General features: G+C 56.5%; 2 protein-coding genes across 8 annotated transcripts in view; one reads left to right on the forward strand and one right to left on the reverse strand.

Moving 5' to 3' along the window:
• The window catches only part of LOC111139041 (gon-4 like), a 63,590-nt gene extending 63,400 nt beyond the window's left edge, over positions 1–190 (reverse strand). For all 6 annotated transcript variants that reach the window (XM_022491147.1, XM_022491146.1, XM_022491145.1 and 3 more), the window contains exon 1: positions 139–190. The gene's annotated coding sequence lies outside the window, so the exon portion shown is untranslated. The remainder of the gene's footprint in view (positions 1–138) is intronic.
• Positions 191–551: 361 nt separating this feature from the next.
• On the forward strand, positions 552–14,193 carry LOC111139044 (synaptotagmin 11). Of its 2 annotated transcripts, none has more exons than XM_022491157.1 (4): positions 552–830; positions 6,357–7,183; positions 13,045–13,168; positions 13,666–14,193. In XM_022491157.1, exons 1-4 carry the CDS (start codon positions 797–799, stop codon positions 13,974–13,976), a joined length of 1,296 nt encoding a protein of 431 aa, XP_022346865.1. In that variant the 5' UTR covers positions 552–796; the 3' UTR covers positions 13,977–14,193. The 2 variants fall into 2 exon arrangements, with proteins under 2 accessions (XP_022346865.1, XP_022346866.1); XM_022491158.1 differs by having other exon boundaries at positions 774–830; positions 13,045–13,165.
• The last annotated feature ends 4,416 nt before the right edge of the window (positions 14,194–18,609 follow it).

Consider the following 18,609-nt stretch of genomic DNA (forward strand, 5'->3'; position numbering starts at 1 on the left):
CCCTCCCCCTCCGCGCGTGCGTGTGTGTGTGCGCGTGCGCGCGCTGAGACTCGTGGACGGGAAATGCCCGGCGCAGGTCAACGCGGCCCCAGCCGCCCGTTCTGAGCAGGAGCTTTAATGCGCGCGCCACCAGCCCACCTGCGTCTACGGGCGTTCCCGGCCCCTGCTCAGTTGCGCCCCCGCCACCCGGTCTGGTCTCTCAGCCGCACCTCGGCGGCTTGCGAGGTTGACAGGGTTCCCCGGAGCGGTCCCAAGCCGCGTCGCGGTAACGGCCAGCGACACGGGAGCGCGGAGCGCGCGGTTTTCCCAAACCCCTGGGCCCCCCGTCAGCCGGAACGTTCTGCGGCGGCAGATAGCCCGGAGCCTGCAGGACGCCGGCCGGGCCACGGGGCTCCCACAGCCCGCCTGGGGGCGCGGTCTCGCGCTCCAGAAAGCCCCGCGGCCGCAGCGGTCCTCCCACAGGCAGCTTCCGGAAGGGGGCGGGGCCTGGCTTCCGGAGCTTTTCGGACGGGGGCGGAGCCTCCTGCCGAGGGCCGTTCGGGAGAAGGCGGGGCCTACCTCGCATCAGGACCAGTCTGGCTGCACCTGCATCCTTCGCTCAGAGCATCCCCCGAGCATCCGAGGAGGCGGCCGCAGCTGGCAACCGGGGGCCCGACCGTCACAGGAGGCGTCCGCCAGACACCTTCCCCCTCCCCTGAGCTAGCGCTATACAGCGGCGGCCTCGGTGCTGGCCGGGCGCCCCCAGACTTGCCCGACCCCTGAGAAAGCATTTGTAGCAAGAGCCTCTGGCTACGACATGGCTGAGATCACCAACATCCGACCGAGCTTCGGTGAGTAGAGTCGGAAAACTAAGCCCGGGCAGTGGGCACCGCCGCAACGCCAGAGGGGCCCAGTGCCGGGAGGGAGGGAGGGAGCGAAGCCCACGCCGGGGCCTTCCACGCCGGGCCCGCTAGGATGGGGCCTGCGGCGGCGGCGGCGGGCCGCGCCTGAACTTGAGCTGCGGGCTGCCGGGGCCGGCCAGGCCGGGGGCTCGCGGGGGGTCGCGAGACGGACGCCCAAACGTGGGCCGCGGCGGCGTGCTGCGCTGCGGGGTGAGGGTGGGGGACGGGGACAGCACGCGGACCCCTCCCCCTCGGGGCGCGCAGGGCGGTGCCCCCTGCTCCCCCTCCCACTCCTCGGGCTGCGGGGGAGGACGGCGGCGGGGGATGGGCGCCAAGATGGCAGCTTGGTGGGGGGTGGGGGGCTCGGGGTCCCGGGGCTGGGGCACGGCCGCGGGGGAGCCGGGGCTGTGGGGACGCGGGCGCGGGGAGCCGCTGGCCGGCGGGGCGCGGGGCGCAGGCCCGGCAGCCGCCGAGGCCCCCAGGTGCGGTTCTGCACCGTAATGGTGGGTCCGTCCGATGCTACCAAATGGCGCTCGGCGCTGCGGAGCCGGGGATGACGTGATGTCTATTCTCGGCCTCCTGGCAGCGCCCAGGCCCCTCTTCTCGGGCCTTTGTTCCCTGTTTCCCTGGCTGGCCTTTCCGAAAGGGGGACTCACCGCGCTGGTGGTGGCGGGGGCGCGGGCCCGGCCCGGGGGGAGGGGCGGAGAGGCCGGGCCCGGGGGAGGCCGCTTTGTGTACCCTGCAAGGCATTACGTCACCGCCGAGCGGCTGGTCCCCGACCCGGGCCTCCGGGCTCCCAGCTCGGCTGCACTCCAGGGGCAGAGAGTGGAGGGGAAAATAGGGAGGAAGACGGGGAAGAAAAGCTGAATAATCAAGTTCTCCCTTCTTTGGGGCTTCCTCCAAAATGTGCTAGGGTTGCAAACTTCCTGGACTACGCTTTTCTGCTTCCAAAATAAAGGAGTTGCCCTGCTTTTTCCTCACTCTACCCCAGCTTGGGTGGGAGTTGCTGTCAGCCAGGGGTTTCTTCATGTCTCCTACGAGAGTCTATCCTTCAGACAACCCAGAAGGTTTGAGCATCGGGATGACAATTTTTAGGGTGGGGCCACAGTCCAATGAGGAAATGGCTTTTCTCATTCCGCAGTTAGAGGTTCATGGAAATGAGCTCTCTCACTTCAGTGTCAAGAAGACATTGTCACATTAGGGGAAGTATCCAGAGGGCAGATCACACCCATTAGCTACTGCTTCCCACTGATTCCCCAAGGCTAAATCTTAGCTGGCTTGCTTTTTTCCACTTCACCTTCAGCATCTCTGTCTTTGAGTCCTCAATTTCCAAAACAGGTGTCCCTTTTGTGGTCACATGAGCACCCCATGATTTTCCTCCTGCTCTTTCCCTTTTGTCTTCTGCCTTCTTTCCAACATACTCTTTTCTCTAATTGCAGTTCCAGATTTCCTTGGAAATTTAGAGGGTGCGGGGCATAATACAGAGGTTTCCTTTAGAAGGAATATTAGTGAAAAAGAGAAATTACTTCAGCTTTTTAACCTACTCCATTTTATTTAACCCTTACAACATCCTCTGGTCTAGGCATTATTATGTATATTTGCTGGATGAGGAAAGTGCAGTTCAGTGACACACAACAACTTGGTGAAGTCAGACAGACAGTAAGGGTAGAGCTAGAACTTAAACCAAGGTCCAGGTGACGCCAAAGTCCATTGTCATTTCACTGTATCGGCCTGGCCCACTTGGTAGGGAAATGCTGTTTTAGTAAAGGGAGTGGCAAGTGCAGGTCTGGTCCAAGGCTGAGAGCGCAGGGCACAGCCCACATACGTCTTACAGGTCTTCAGACGCACACAGGGGTCCTACATAGAGAGCTGCCGCTTCTGACTTTCTCACATCTCATAGAGTCTTCGTTTCAAATGCCTTAGCCCTTGGGAGGTACGCCCAGCCGACGCGCGATTATCCGTGACCTTGGAGGACAAAAGCGGCAAGCGGCACAGTCCCGCCAAGTGCGACAACTTTTAAAACTCTCACTGCAGCCGCTAGTTCCAACTTCCTTTTCCCACCAAGCTTTTGATGAAAGCAAGAGCAGGGGTTCCTAGTGTCAGCATCTCTGATTTTTCTGTTCACTGCCGTGGGTTGGGGGAGAGAGGCTGGGGTTAACCGATACTAAAGGAAAGAAGGGGGCAGAAGTAGGAAACCAGGTGGAGGAGAGCGCCTGGGATAGGCTCCAGATGGCTTCGCAGGCTTCTCTTCTTTTCCTTCCCTGTCCTGAAACATGGGAATCCCACCTCTTCTCTCCCCGTCCCGCATCCATTTTCCAACAGCAGGTGTGGAGGCACGAGTGGGCTCTCTCAAGACCACAGAGTAAGTCTCTGGTGGAGCCGAAAGCCTCACTCAGACGCCTCCCAGCCTGGGCCTCTACAGCTCTCTTTGAACCGTTCTCAGCAATGTACCTGTCTTGTTGGTTTCCCACCTTCCTCGTCCCACGGAGCCAGTCTCTTCGCTGTCATTAACCAGTAGCAAGCGGTCTTCAGGACAGTCTCTGACCGGTGAACCGAGAGCCAGTTTTCAGATTGTGCCCATTTTCACTGACCATGGAATCCACTCAGCGGATCGCCTGTTTCCTGAGCTCCCTTCAGATGCAGAGGCTGGAGGAGACGGACAGGATGCTACTTCTGCCAGCTTCCAAGGAGCTTCCTACCAAGGCTGCCGCCATTTGGTGAAGCCTGTCCCTAACGACCCTCACTCCGCCTCATACCTGAGAGTATTGTTATTTAGTATGGCCGTGGATGCGGTGGCCTTCGTTTGTTAATGGTTTAGTCCTTCTCTGTACTATATTATTAAAGAATGTAACCCCTTCGTTTTTGCCTGGCCCCAACTTTCATAGAATCATGGAATGTTGGAGAAAGAACTTCAGAGACATTTAGTCCAATCCCTACTGAAGAGATCTTTTTAGAATATGCCTAACCAAGGGCGATGCAACCTCTGAAAGTTTTCAGCTGGAGCATCATTGCCTCATGAAGCAATCTGAGCTGTTGGGAGGCACTTCTAATAATCTGACTCTTCTCACTGAATCAGAGTCTGTCCTCTTGTAGCCTCTACGCGCAGGTGCTAGGCCAGGCCTCTGACGTACAACCCAGCCACACTTTTTCCATCCAGATGCCTTCAATAACTGTAGAAAGTTTTCATTCCCAGACCCCTCAGCTCCCATTCCTTCAACTTTGCCTCCTTTGATATGGTTTCCAGGCATTTTATGACCCTGATTATCCATCACGGAGAGACGCTCCGGTGTCAGGCCGACCAGAGTCTGGGTCCCATCACTGCCATTTGCTCGTACATGGCCTCGGGCAAATCTGAGTCCCCAGGTTCCTCAGTTATGAAGTGGGGATGTCAGTGGTGCTAGTCAGTGAGTTCGCTGACTCAGAGAGAGTGCTGGCACAGTGCCTGGCAGGGACACAGCAAATGCACACGAGAAGAGAACAGTTTTTATTCTTGCCTATGCTAGACAAACAGTCCGTGTATGTCATGACCAGCACAGATGAAATCCTCCTACCCCTTCCCCATCGTTGGGACATCGCACTCATACTACAGGTTAGAATCCGACTTGGGGTCACCTAAACAACTACTTTTTTGTTTGTTTGTTTTGTTTTGTTTTTTTGAGTGAGAGAGAGGAGGGAGTGAGCACGCGTGCACACACACACACACACGCACGTGGTGGGGAGGGGCAGAGGCAGAGGGAGATAGAATCTCAGGCAGGTTCCACGCCCAGTGCAGGGCCCAACGCAGGGCTCGATCTCACAACCCTGAGATCATGGCCTGCACCAAAATAAAGAGTCGTGCGCTCGACCAACTGAGCCACCCAGGCGCCCACAACTAGACTTTTTGTGTAGGTTTGTCAAGTAAGGTCTCCCGTTGTGTATCGATAGGTTTTGAAGGCCAGTATAGAACTTTATCTTTGATGTATGCAATCATATCGACTCATGCTCTTTTTCCAATGTGGGGAGGGTGTTTCGAACTCACAGATTCATTCGTTCCCTGAATACTTACTATGTGCCCCATGGTTCTAGGACGTGGGGATATAGCAGTGAACAAAACAGACAGTCCCTGTTCTTACTAATCTTCTCCAGTAAGGGAGGACAGACCAACACATGTCAGGAATAGGAAGTGCTATGAAGAAAAACCAAGCAGGGTGGGGGGGACGATATCTCACTGGGGGTGGCCAAGAGGCTCTTTTCCGATGGGGTAAGGTTGGAGCAGAGGCCAGCGGTGAGTGAGGCAGTGAGCCGGGCACACACCTGGTGGGAGGATGTTTCAGGAAGATTCTGGAATGTGTTGAAGTCTTGTCCATTTCCTTAGGTCTTCCTGCCCTACCCAAGTCTTCCCTCTTCCCCTAAAAAGTAATACAGAAAAAGAGACCTTTAAGGCCTAAACCCAGTTTGGGTTTGGTGGACTTACTGGGGAAAAGCAAAACAACCCCAAACTTGTTAAGGGGCACAACTTGTGTGGGAAAGGACAAGAGTAAAGGAGGGAAAGGAAGCAATGTTTCTCTGCATTCATTCGTTCGTCGAGCAGATACGTACCAAGAACCAGCTCTGCATTTTTAGTGCTGGTGAGACAGAAATGAGCAAGAGAGAAAGAAACCCCAGTTCCCGTGAAACTTATTCTCTAGTGAAGTTACATCTCTTGTAGTAAAATTATATACGTGTGTGTGTCACTGCACGTGAGAGAGAGAAGACGTGAGAAGAAAGTTAAGCAGGGCTAGGACTCGTGGGAAGAAGGTTGAACTTTTATGTAGGGCGGTCAGGGAAGGCCTTACTCTGAAGGTGATATTTGAGCAAAGAGCTGATGTTTTCCACAGTCCCTATTTCCTCCTCTTTAAAATACAAGTATTTTTTTAAAAAATAAGTAAAATTAGAATAAAATACAAGTATTTGGAGCTGGGAGCTGAAATCTGGAACATAGTTTTAAAGTACTCAGATCCAGATTTCTTTTTACCTCCTCCCCCCGTTTACCACCCTTGAATGCCATTCCGTGAGCACGAGCTCACCGCACACCCTGTACAGATGCCATGGAACGTTCTGAAACCAGACATGGCCCGTGCCCGTGTGTGTTGTGTAATGGTTGAGGTAAAAAGGTGACTTCATAACACAGGGCAGCTTTACGTGAGACACAAATCAGTAAGAGGGAACCAAGTCCTGGAGTCCTGGGAGGAGGCGGAGAGAAGAGTGGGGAGTTGGGTGGGGCACTTCAGGGAAGGCTTCCTGGAGAAGAGAAGGGTATCGTCCAGTTTGGTGGGAAGGAACAGCCCTGGGCTGGCTTGCGGCATCTCCCAGAGAGGGGATGTTCCTGAGCCTAGGCGAGCTCGTGATGATGCCGCGCGGGCTCCGTCTCAGGTTACCTTGGCTCTGCAGAGGGCTTGGTCTGGACGAGGGGTTCAGGTCCTCCTGGCTTGACGCATCTCTCGTCTCCACCTTCAGATGTGTCCCCAGTGGTGGCTGGCCTCGTCGGGGCATCAGTGCTGGTGGTGTGCGTCTCGGTGACCGTCTTTGTGTGGACATGCTGCCACCAGCGGGCAGAGAAGAAGCACAAGACCCCCCCGTATAAGTTCATCCACATGCTCAAAGGCATCAGCATCTACCCAGAGACGCTCAGCAACAAGAAGAAAATCATCAAAGTGCGGAGAGACGAAGACGGCCCTGGGAGGGGAGGCGGGCGCGGGAGTGTGCTGGTAGATGCCGCCGAGGCCGGCCTGCTGGGCCCCGACCGGGGTCCCAAGGGCCCGGGCTCTGGTTCTTGTATGGACCAGTTACCCATCAAGATGGACTATGGGGAAGAACTAAGGAGCCCCATTGCGAGCCTGACCCCCGGGGAGAGCAAAACCACGTCTCCGTCATCTCCAGAGGAGGACGTCATGCTGGGAACCCTCACCTTCTCCGTGGACTATAACTTCCCGAAAAAAGCCCTGGTGGTGACGATCCAGGAGGCCCACGGGCTGCCAGTGATGGACGAGCAGACCCAGGGCTCTGACCCTTACATCAAAATGACCATCCTCCCTGACAAGCGGCATCGGGTGAAGACCAGAGTGCTGCGGAAGACACTGGACCCCGTGTTCGACGAGACCTTCACCTTCTACGGCATCCCGTACAGCCAGCTGCAGGACCTGGTGCTACACTTCCTCGTGCTCAGCTTCGACCGCTTCTCCCGGGACGACGTCATCGGGGAAGTCATGGTGCCGCTGGCTGGCGTGGACCCCAGCACGGGCAAGGCACAGCTGACCAGGGACATCACCAAAAGGAACATCCAGGTGAGGCGGAAGAGTGCGTCGGGGAGGGCCGGTAGGTTGGTGGAGGTGAGATCTCGGGGAGCAGATGGAAGGGCGGGGGACACGTGGATGGCAGAGAGGAGCTGTAGGTAGGAAGCTCATGGCTGTCAGGGATCAGCGGGGGCCAGAAGGAGACAGAGGGCCTCCTCGAAAAGGAACTTCACAGGGAAAGAGGGACAGGTGGGCAGCTTCTGAAATTTCTCTTCATGGTGGGCGTCCTGATGCTAAGCCCAGGTTTCCTGGGGCAGACTCGCCCCCACCAGACCGGGACATGGGGGCCAGTTTCTTCTCCCAAGTTGTGTCTGATCCAGGGAACCATGATGGGGCTTCAGTAATTCTGCTCCCCGTGTCCCTGTCTGGCCCCAGCCAGGTCACATGGGGGGTCTTCCTATAGCCTTTCCTCCACATTCAGAGGGGAATGAGAGCCCACCTCCCTGCCTTCTCTCCACAGGGCCAGCTCGGGCTCCTGAGTTGTAATTTTGGGGGTGCCAGAAACGCCCCACCCTTGCAAGTTCTTGCGTTTCTTACACAGCTGGGGTGGGGGGCAGTGTGGTTGTCAGCTGAGCACTCTGGCCACACGCCCCAGCTCACCGCTTCCCAGCCAGGAGGCACAGGGAGGTACAGAACCCTCCTGGGCTTCTGGGTCGCCATCCGGGAAATGGAGCTGAAAACACCGTCCTCCTCAGACCGGCTTGAGGGCTAGAGGAGACGATGTGTTTGGCACCTTGTTGCCCTTAAGGACCTTGACTCCCCTGGGGGAGAGACCATCTGAGCAGCCGCCACACAGAGAGTAGGGGCCTCGAAAGACATTGCTGGCTTTTCAAATTCAGACTTTCAATCCTGTTTCAAGGTACAACCTAAGTAGCTAATAACAAGGGCTTTGAAGTCAAAGCCAAGTTTGAGTCCAAATCTCGCCCGCTCCCTGAGCTCGGCTTAGCAACTCTGATGTCAGGCTCCCACAGGAACAAAGCAAGAGGATACGTTTGCACGGCCCCTCATGCGCAGCGACCCTCCAGGAAACCGGTCCCACTGCTGGTGGTATTGCCGCTGTTTCTGCTGTCGGGGAGGCTTGGTCCCCGGGAGATGTATGTGGTTCGCGGATGTTTATGTTGTGTTTGCAAAGTAAAGGAAGGCAGGGGAGCCTGAGTCACTGGAGAAGGAGGGGAGGTTCAGAAAGGACATCAGAGCCACTGAAAACTACCGCCCAGAAAGATCTGTGGCTCAAAGGCTTCTCCCGGTGCCCACCTGCAAGCCCACACTGGACGCGCTGGCAAGGCAGGGCGCGCGGGGCCGGATGGGAGAGGCTGCGTGCGTGAGCTCCAGGCACAAGCTGTGCCCTCGACCGGGGGGCTCTGCCCCTCATAGTGTGCCACAGGCCCTGTCCCCCTGCCCGGTGAACCACGGCTGTCGTGGGGCACACCCAGCGGTGCCTCACAGCGGCCCAGAAGCCCAGGCGGTTTCAGAGTATTAGAGGGGTTTGGTCAGGGCATAAGCACGGGTCCAAGGCCAGGACACAAGTTGCTGTCCTAGAGTCCAACACAGCAAGGGCTCTTGTATCCTCTGGGGTTGGGGTCAGAAGCCCCAGTAGACACCGTGGCAGTGACCTGTTTTCATCCCACTCAGTCCCCTGCCCCTTGCCTGCCTTCTCTTTCCTCGGGGTTCCACCAAGCCCTCCTGGCTCCCTGACCCCCCTTTCCAGCAGCTCCACACTCCCCCACCTGCCTTCCTCCCGCGGCCTGAGCCGTCCTTCCCCAGAGCCCCAGCCTTGCTGGAGCCCCCAACTGGCCGGACGACCCCAGACGGCTCATGCTCTCATAGCCAAGTCCGAAGGCAGGCAATGGCTCTGTGCCCAGCTGCAGCTGGGAAGAAACCGGCCAGGAAAGGGACTGATTTGGGCTGGGAACAAAACAGCCTCGAATCCAGGACACTGGCCAGGGAGTGCAGACAATGGCATTTGCTGAACTGCCAGGGGCTTTTGGCAAGAGCCAAGTTTCTTTCCACTGAATTAACTCCCTTCAGGAGGGACAAGCTAGGACGAGGATCCTGGGCCCCCGGGAAGAGGCCCAGACAGGACATACCGAGGCTGTGCGGCCCTGCACCAGAGCCTTCCAGCCTCCTGGACGTCCTGAGCGTTTCCCGAGCTGGTGCCTGTGGGCAGGATCATGGCTGTCACCACACTGGTCTGGCCGCCGGTCCCCAAGCCTCCCTGCAGTGCAGCCTCTGCCCGTCTCCCCTGGTCCTCTCTGCCGAGGCCAAGAGTCTGCCCTGTCCGGATCTCCCCTGGGCTCACCAGTTACAGCTGCTCCGAGCCACTCCACACTCTGTAGAGAGCCGGCTGGTCTGTGGGAGGCATCCCCTTCTGATGCGGGGCCACAGTAGCCTCTCCCTCCCAGAGGCCCGGGTGGGGACTGCTGGGAGTTACACTTCTCTCCATAACATCCCCCTGAACTGCATTTCCCCTCCTTAGCAGAAAAACTGCCTCGTGTCCTTTCCATTACCCACTGCAGAGAAGCCAGGGGCTGGCCATCCTCCCTGACCCTTCCATCTCACTCCTTACCCGGGGCCAGCGATCGCGGTCTCTCTGGGTCTCATCTGGGCTGGACCGTGAAGGCTGGCGGGATCACTGAGAGCAGTTTCAGCGCTTATGAACATACAAGACGTAAGAAACATTAGAAATTAACCCTTAATCATGAAGGAAAGATCCCAGTATACATTTTATAATGCCCCAAATTTCTGATCTCTCTTGAGATCTCTGATCTCCAAAACTAGCTTTTTTTCTAATATTTTATTCGGATAGACCTCTTTTTTAAGGAGGCTCTACACCGAACGTGGAGCTTGAACTCACAATCCTGAGATCAAGATATCCCCCTCTTCCGGTTGAGGGCGCCAGCGGGCCCCTTGGATAAAAATTAACCTGAATTTACATTCCCGTGATAAATGCCGTGTGGGGAGAAGGGAGACTGTCCAGAGAGGGCTAGGGGATCGCACACCATCCTTAGAGTCCCCCAAGTTTCTTGAGGTCATTGTTTTCCAGATCACTTCCTATCCTTGCTGGGCCGCATCTGGTGTTGATGGCCTGCGACGATGGTCATGGGAATGACCAGGATTCTTAAAATCTCAGATTTGTGAGGAACCTGAGAGGTTCCGCAGCGGAGCCAAAAGGGGCTGAAAAAAAACAAGCCAGGAAGAGAGGAGCTGTGCTAGCGCGCTGGGGAGAAGGTGCGGGCGTGTCAGAACAGGGTGGGTTTTGTGTCTCTTGTTTTCCCATGACTGGGATCCCTGGGGAGGTGGTCCTCGGACTTCTGGCCCCAGTGAAGGTGCGTTGAGGGTGTGCAGGTCCGCCTCGTGCGAAGGCCGTGGGGCTGGACTGTCACTCGGGAAGGGGCTCTGCTGCTCACAGGGAACAGCCTCACCCGGGCCCGTCTGAGCCCCCTACCCCAGCGCGACCCCCACCCCCGCGCGTCCTCCCAGGCCTGCGCACCTGCTCCTCTTCGGCGGGGGAGGCCGCGGGCGGAGAGCGAAGCCTCCCAGGTCTTTCAGGCGTGGATAAGACCCTTTCTCCTCCTGTGCTTCTGCCTGCCTCCTGAGGCGGGGTGGGGGGGCTGGGAAACCGAGCCCCCAGCCCCGGACAAAGAGCCCTTGAGAGAGACCCACTGACGATGCTACTGCGGTGGGAAGTGGGCGGAAAGAGAAGGGGGGAGGGGACGCGCATCTGGCCTTCCGTGCAGAGGAGCCGCATTCGGGAGGTGGGACCGGCCCTGTGAGATGGCCAGAGGTGAAGGGGGGGTCCGATGGACAGCAACTGCCGAGGGGCGATTTTAGGGGAGAAAATCACTAGAAGGGCGACCAGCAGTTGTCCACTTACCCAAAGCAAGGGAAGGGGTGGGGGACTTGGATGGCACAGACTGTGCTATCTTCCCAGTGGGTGAGTTTCAAAACACCCTTTTAACCAAATAATTAGGAAATCCAAGCTATAATTTTATAGTTCGTGCTTTTTTTTTTTTTTTTAAACAAATAAAACTTTTGGAGGTTTTTTTTGTTTGTTTTGTTTGGTTTTGGTTTTTGGGTTTTGGTTTTTTATTTTATTTTATTTTATTTATTTGATAAAGAAATCACAAGTAGGTAGAGGGGCAGGCGGGGCGAAGCAGGCTCCCGATTCGGGGCTCCGTCCCAGGACCCTGAGATCATGACCTGAGCTGAAGGCAGATGCTTCACCACTGAGCCACCCAGGTGTCCCAAATTTTTTTAAAAGTTAAAAATAAGCCGGGGTGGGGGGACAAAAGAAGCATAGATAAATAAAACCAAAAAATAAGCTAGAAACACAAGAAATTGCCTCCATTTCAGCGAGCTCTTCTAGAGACGTGTCCTGCCCGGTGCTCACTCTGCTGCGGGTGCCCCAGGTCCCGTCCACAGCCTGAGACAGCAGCCTCTGGGCCCGTCTCCCCTCCAGTTCATTCTCCAGCTCTCGCTAGAACAATGCTAGTCCCTGTAAAACAGTAATACAGTAACAACTGTGTCCCTCCTGTGCTGGCAGCCGTCACCCCTGGCCTGTGCCCTCTGCCATTTGGTCAGAAGCCCTACACTCAGCCCTGAGGTCAGCCGGCGAGCCCTGCCCAGGGTCCCCCAGTAGCTCTCAGCCAGGCTCCTCACTGCTCTGATGAGGGCAGGTGTGTTTCTCTCAGTCTCTTCTGGGCCTGGTAAGCTCCTTGGGGGCAGGAACCGGATCCTGGGCCCCTGGCTGGCTCAGTCACTGGAACCTGCAACTCTCAGTCTCGGGGTTGTGAGTTCGAGATCTACGCGGGCATAGAGACTACTTAAAATTTTTAAAAAGAGAGAAAAAAATGAAAAAGAAAAACAAAAAGGAGCCAGGTCCCATCAGCTCCAGACCCCCAGCACCCAGCACGTATCCAAGTATTGTTTAAAATGCCCTTGCAGAGGCGCCTGGGGGGCTCAGTGTGTTAAAGCCTCTGCCTTCGGCTCAGGTCATGATCTCAGGGTCCTGGGATGGAGCCCCGCATTGGGCTCTCTGCTCAGCGGGAGCCTGCTCCCCCCCCCGCCACTGCCTGCCTCTCTGCCTGCTTGTGATCTCTCTCTCTCTCTCTCTGTCAAATAAATAAATAAATAAAATCTTTTAATAAAAAATAAAATGCCCTTGCAGGCTGGACAGTGTTTTCCTTTCCCAAGCAGAGCGTAGAGTAAGATTCAAAGAGGGGAGCCCCAACCTGTGGGCACCTGGGAGGAAGCCAGCTGGGCTGGACAAGACACGGGCAGGCAGGACAGTGCACGCTCCCCGTGTGGAACGGAGGGACGGTCCCCAGGAAGTTTAGGAACCTGCCCAGGCCAGGGGTGGTGAAGGCTCAACTCCGAGTCCCCTGCTGTCCACTGTCCAGGCTCTGTTCCCCCGAGAACCGAAGGAGGCTCCGGGAGAGAACACGCTTCTCTAGGCGCTGGTGCAGGTAAAATTTTACCCGTTTCAATTTCTTTAGTCGTCTCGATGCTCTGAGGTCGGCACCGGTTTCATCTGCACTGTCAGGCAAGGAAACGGGGGCACAGAGCCGTCCAGCGCTTGTCCAGGTCGCACGGGGCGGGTAGCGGCCGGACTGGGATCCGGACCTGCACGGCCTCAGAGTCACGCTCGGGAACACCAAGCAAGCAGACGGTTGCATTTAGTGTCGGGCTGTAATGAGGATGTGTCCGTTTCCCCTGCCCGTTGAATGGGACCGTAACGCGCCGGCGGGAGGCACACCTTCCATGGCCCTGCGCAGCCCCTCCGGCCTGGGCTCCGCACCCCCGCTGCCCCCACCCCCTCGCCAGGACGCTCACCTGCTGTTTCCTCTTCACAGAAGTGCATTAGCAGAGGGGAGCTCCAGGTGTCTCTGTCCTACCAGCCCGTGGCACAGAGACTGACCGTGGTGGTCCTCAAAGCCCGGCACCTGCCGAAAATGGACATCACCGGCCTCTCAGGTAGCAGCTATTCACCTCGACCTGCCTCGGGCCCCCTGGCCCCACACTGTCCCACCTGCACCCCACACGCCCTCTGGTCCCCTCCCCAGTCACGGGTTCTAGCTGTCCCTAGCGCGGGAGGTGCCGTGGGTGGGCGGACAGGGCTGGACATTCGGTGAGGTGCACCCCGCGGGGTGCATGCCAGCCACTGAGCCCCTGCTGCAGGGGACACAGACCTCCCCACAACCCTGCCGGCCTCCGGGAGTCCCTGCGCCCTGGAAAACACTGCCCAGTGTCACAGGCTTTCCTCAGTCCTGACTTGGGCAAGTTGTTCTGCTGTGTTCCGGGGTGCCCCAGGCCCCGCGCCCACCCGAGGTCAGGTGTGTGTTTGGTGCGCAGTCCCCGGAAACCTGTGTGAGTGGTCACCACGGACAGGAGCGCACCCCCCTCCCCATGAAGCTGCCATCCGAGGGGAGGACCGTGTCATGGGCCTGTCTCCCTTTTCTCTCTGGTGGCCCCAGATCCTTATGTCAAGGTGAACGTCTACTACGGCAGAAAGCGCATCGCCAAGAAGAAAACCCACGTGAAGAAGTGCACTTTGAACCCTGTCTTCAACGAGTCCTTCGTCTACGACATCCCCCCCGACCTCCTGCCTGACGTCAGCATCGAGTTCCTGGTCATCGACTTCGACCGCACCACCAAGAACGAGGCGGTGGGAAGGCTGATCCTGGGGGCACACAGCGTCACCAGCAGCGGCGCTGAGCACTGGCGGGAGGTGTGTGAGAAACCCCGCAAGCCGGTGGCTAAGTGGCACAGTCTGAGCGAGTACTAGTCGTGTCGTCCTCGCCTGGGCCCGGGCCAGGCAGGCCGACGGGGACGGAGATGCCACACAGGAGCGGACTCAGAACCTCATTTTAGTTGTAGAAGATTTCTTACAAAACACACCCCACAAAGAACACCCCACATGACCACAGCTGCAGATCAGTTCTTAGCGATGACGATTTTTCTCCTTTGCAAGGCACTAGAAATCTTTTTTTTTTTTTTTTAATGGGGAGAAAGAGAGGGAAAGGCCTCACAAGTCTATATATAACAATGTAACCTTATACTTGCATGTCTAATACAAACTGAAGAAATTAGCCTAACTGCCAATATCAAGTTACAGATTTTGATCCATGAAAATTGTGTTTTGTGCCGAATTGTATTTGCTGATTCCCTAAAATTGGCCTCTTTTTTATTGGGCTTCCCTGGAGAGTGACTCCCGCCCCCAGCTCTGCAGAAGGATGTTGTTTTGCTCATGTAAAACCTTGTAGCGTCGCCATCCCCGTCGGATGCCCCCCTCCCCAGCTCTGCTCTTTGAGCTCAGGGTCCAGAGGTCTGTCGTGAGCCAGGAAACGGAGGTGGGCCGAAGGAGGCTGGGTGTGCAGGCGGAGATCTGGGACGCGGGCTTCTCGCTGCCCCGCTCCTGCTGGAGGGCTCAGGGGCAGCCCAGGGTTAACTGGTGCTGGAGCCCATGTGCATGGCAGGCTTGGAGGTAGAGCCCGGGTCTCCGAAACAGGACGTTTGTCTGGAGAGAGCTTTGGAGCCTTCCAGTCGGGCTAGGGTGGCTCCGGGGGCCAGGGGTGGCCGAGCCCAGGTGCTGTGTGTGGGTGTGGGCAGGACGGCGTGTCCGCCCCCACCTGACAGCAACACGGCCAAGTGACTGCCTTTTGCTGGCATGAAGGGTGAACTGGCCTTTATTGTTCCAGAAGTGCTGACCCAGGAGACACTTTAGAGTTTTATCAGGGAGCGGAGATGAGATCTGTTCTGCTTCCTTAGGAAAAGGGCTTCAGAAATTACCGCTTATCCTGGAAGTTTTCACCTGTGGCTCTTCAGCCTAGAGAAGGGAGTAAACTCGAGCACAGGCGTGGTCAAGGTGACCCGGCTTCGTCTCCCGTCCTGTCCCTCAGCAGGGTGCTTAACAGAGCCCTGGGTCCTACTCAGCATCGAGACCAGGGGAAGGGCTGGGGGAAGCACGCGGATCTATCCCCTCCCGCCGGTGGCAAGGGCACCGGGGTCTCCGCACCCCTGGTCGGCCCCGGCTCTCCCGTCAAGACCCATCGGAGGGCAGAGCCCAGGGGCGGAGGGACAGTCTGCCAGCGTGTCCAGGCAGCAGATCCCGCTGGCGGCCCGCAGAGTGGCTTGGATCAGCAGCTGGTGGAGCCGAGGCCTGGACAAGCAGGTCCACACCCGCATAAGAGCACCCCTTCCGACCTGCTTCCGAGGAGGCTGGGTGTCTGCAGACAGAGCGATGGGGCCTGTGACATTCTCTTAGCTCTTGTGCATTTAAGACCAGTCTGCTCCCTCCGTCCTTCTGTTGTTCTCTTTTTAAAACCTGGTTCCGAGCGGGGCTGAGCAGCTCGGAGCAGGCACAAAGACCACTCTGTTCTTGACCTCGCTCCCTGCTCCCCTCCCCACACCCTTCATCTGACTCGCGATCCCATCAGTATCCACGCCACCGGTCTCTATCCTATACTCCATCGAATGTAAATACTGTATCATACGTAGAAGAGAATTTTCGTTTTCTAAAAATGCATTTTGAGATAGTTTAGTGTAAATCTGACAGGAGCATTCTGAAGCCCCCTTAGGAAAAAATCTTAAATGCTTCCTCTTCATCGCCTTAATGTCTGAAGGTCAGAAATCGCTGAGCAACCCGCTTTTGTTTCCTTCCCAGAAACACTGCAGAGCAAACAGGTGGAGATAGTCTGGTCTTTGCCCTGCTGCGTGTGCCCGGGCAGCTCCTCCCGCTGGAGGTCTGGGAAGGCCGCCTCCCTTGACCCTCTCCTTCCACCCCCCCCACCCAACCCCGCACGCCCTGGGCTGTGGAGCGGCGGGAGGCCAGGTGACAGGGTGGGAATGGGCAGACAGCACAGGGCTCCTCCCTCCTACCTCACGCCTGATCCATCAGCCCTTGGCTTTGCTGTCCCGAAGTCTCTCAGCTGCCTTTGGCTTTCACACGGCCCCGCCCAGAGCCGGCTGATCCGGCCCAGAAGCCAAGCCGCCTCCCAAGAGTCAGTTGAAAGACAAGAGAGTCTCACGCGAGCTTTTGCACAAGGCACTCGTGGTCAGGAACGGGTTAGGGAACGGTCACTTCGGATTTTCCAAGAGCCGGGCCTTCTCTGCTGGTATCTTGGTTCCTTTGGGAAGACAAGAGTTTCTCTTAATAGCAAAAGTCCCTTTATGAGTTACTCCTTTCAGTTCTTCTAGTGGAGCACAGCCAAGACGTCCGTGTCCAGGAACGGGCTCGAGCACGAAAGCAGATAGAACCGGCTCGTGGGACGGGAGCGGCTTGCTCAGGACAGGGGATGAGACAGGTCTTTTCTTGGAAGGCTCTTATTGTGGCCGCGATAGTGACAGTGCCCTCACCAGGATCCTTCTCCGACGTGGTCGTCTTTCTTTACCTTGTGTCTTCTCTTGTAAAAAAAAAAAAAAAGAAAGAAAAAAAAAACTCAAAATAAATGTGTCAAAAGAAAAAACCGGAAAAGCCAACGTGAATCGTGTGAAACTTCCTAACGCTGTAATGCTACGCTGCGGTATGTAACGCCCTCTTGTACGTGGAGTTTGCTAGCGCACCACGCAAGTGCAAAATAAAGACCGACTCACACTAAACCCGCAGGCGCGCCCGCATGGTGTTCTTGGGGGCTGGGTGGCCGGGGGCCAAGTCGCGCTCAGATTCCAACGCAATGATTCAGGGCACATTTCCCAGCGTGATCCCCACCCTCCACCCCCGAAAATTCAGATCCCTGGGGCACCTGACCCGCTCAGTCAGGGGGGCCTGCGACTCTTGGTCTCAGGGTCGTGAGTTCAAGCCCCACACTGGGTGTGGATTACTGGAGGAAGAAAAATGCAGATTCCAGGCTCCAGACTTAAGAGTCCTTTCTCTAGTCCTTCTGTTTTCCTCTCAAACTGTCATTCCTAAGACCATCACCAGCAGGAGAGACCCGATGGCTTCAGAGCTCGTTAGCCTATCCATGTAATTGGAAATATTTACCCTCTGCAGCAATGCCAAGAGGGATGATTCTGTTCTCTCCTTCACTCCTGACAAAGCTCTGTCGTTGAGTGCAGATGGGACGCCAGGGTTGGGGGCACACCGACCCTGCGGCGCGAAGCAGACAGTCCCCCCAGTAAATACGCAATCACAGACAGAAGCGCTCCGGGCTCACACACCCCTCGGGGGCACGTCCCGGGGTGCTCGGAGGACCCCTGCACTCCTGAAGCCTGGAACCGTGACTTTTCCTGCCTTCTGTGGAAATCACCCTCCCTGCGTGTATGTGGTTCCCTTCTGGGAGCAGGAAAGGAAGCCCCTACTCTTAAAGTTTCAGTGAAGGAATTAAAACATTTTTTTAAATGACAAAGTAATATAATAAAAATATTATACAAAAGTTGGAAAATAGAGAAAAGGAAAAAAAATTAGTTGGGATTCCCTTCCCAACCTTCCCAACCCTCTGTCTCCTAGTCTTACTTCCTGTGCATTTTTTCCCTGCTGCGTCACACCGCCTGATCCTGTAGAAAACGTGTAAAATAAAGTCCAAGTTCACAGAAGCCAGAAAGCACACCAGTCTCGGGGCAAATCTCACAGCCCTCAGCTCGTCTTGCCATCTGCGAGCTCGCAGACGTCGCGGTCGGGGCGCGCAGGTCAGTCTGCACACTGCTTTTTCCCTAGGTGGCAAATCCGAAAAAAACAATACAATCACACAACAATGATGAGAGCATCCTGGCACTCGGTCAGGATGCTTTTGTCTACGATTAACAGGAAACCCAATTTGAATTGGTTTAAACACCAGGAACACGCACCGGTTCACCCAAATGCAAGTCCATGGGCGCGGCCAGCTTTGGGGCAACTCTGGCAAAAGGCCACTAATCCCGCAAGGGCCCCAGACGCTTCCTGGGGGCCCACCTGACACGCAATGTCCGCTTAACCCTGATGGCTTGGTGGTGTTTGTAGGACCACTCCCAGAGCAAGAGAGATTGCTCAGGGCCACCCCCTAGAGGGCGTCCCGCAGACGCCTCTACCGGTTCTCTCCTCCGCTCTCTCCCATTTTGGAGTGGGCCACGTGGTCACTGCCAAGCAGATCAGGCAAGGAGGATGGGAGTGTCGCTCGGACTGCCCTGGGCCTGGGTGTGGGAAACTCTGGGCTTCTTGAATGAAATGTCATTTCCTGTGGAAGGAGGAATGGGTGCTGGGCGGGCAGCAAACGGGGACCACACTGTTTCCCCTCCAGCACTTGATCTTCTGTAACAGACTCTCAGAGAAGAGCCACTGCCCTCATGCACCTCCCGCACCTTGTGGTTTGACAGGACAAACAGCCTAGCACTTGGGTCCTCTTCAAATGATTCGAGAGCAGGGCACCTACGTGGCTCACCTGTCGGGTGTCCAATAAATAAAATCTTTGTGTTTTTTTTTTAAGGTTTATTTATTTGACAGAGAG

This window comes from Enhydra lutris, unplaced genomic scaffold, assembly GCF_002288905.1.
Source record: "Enhydra lutris kenyoni isolate GAN:26980312 unplaced genomic scaffold, ASM228890v2 scaffoldscaffold94, whole genome shotgun sequence".
Lineage (NCBI taxonomy): Eukaryota > Metazoa > Chordata > Mammalia > Carnivora > Mustelidae > Enhydra > Enhydra lutris.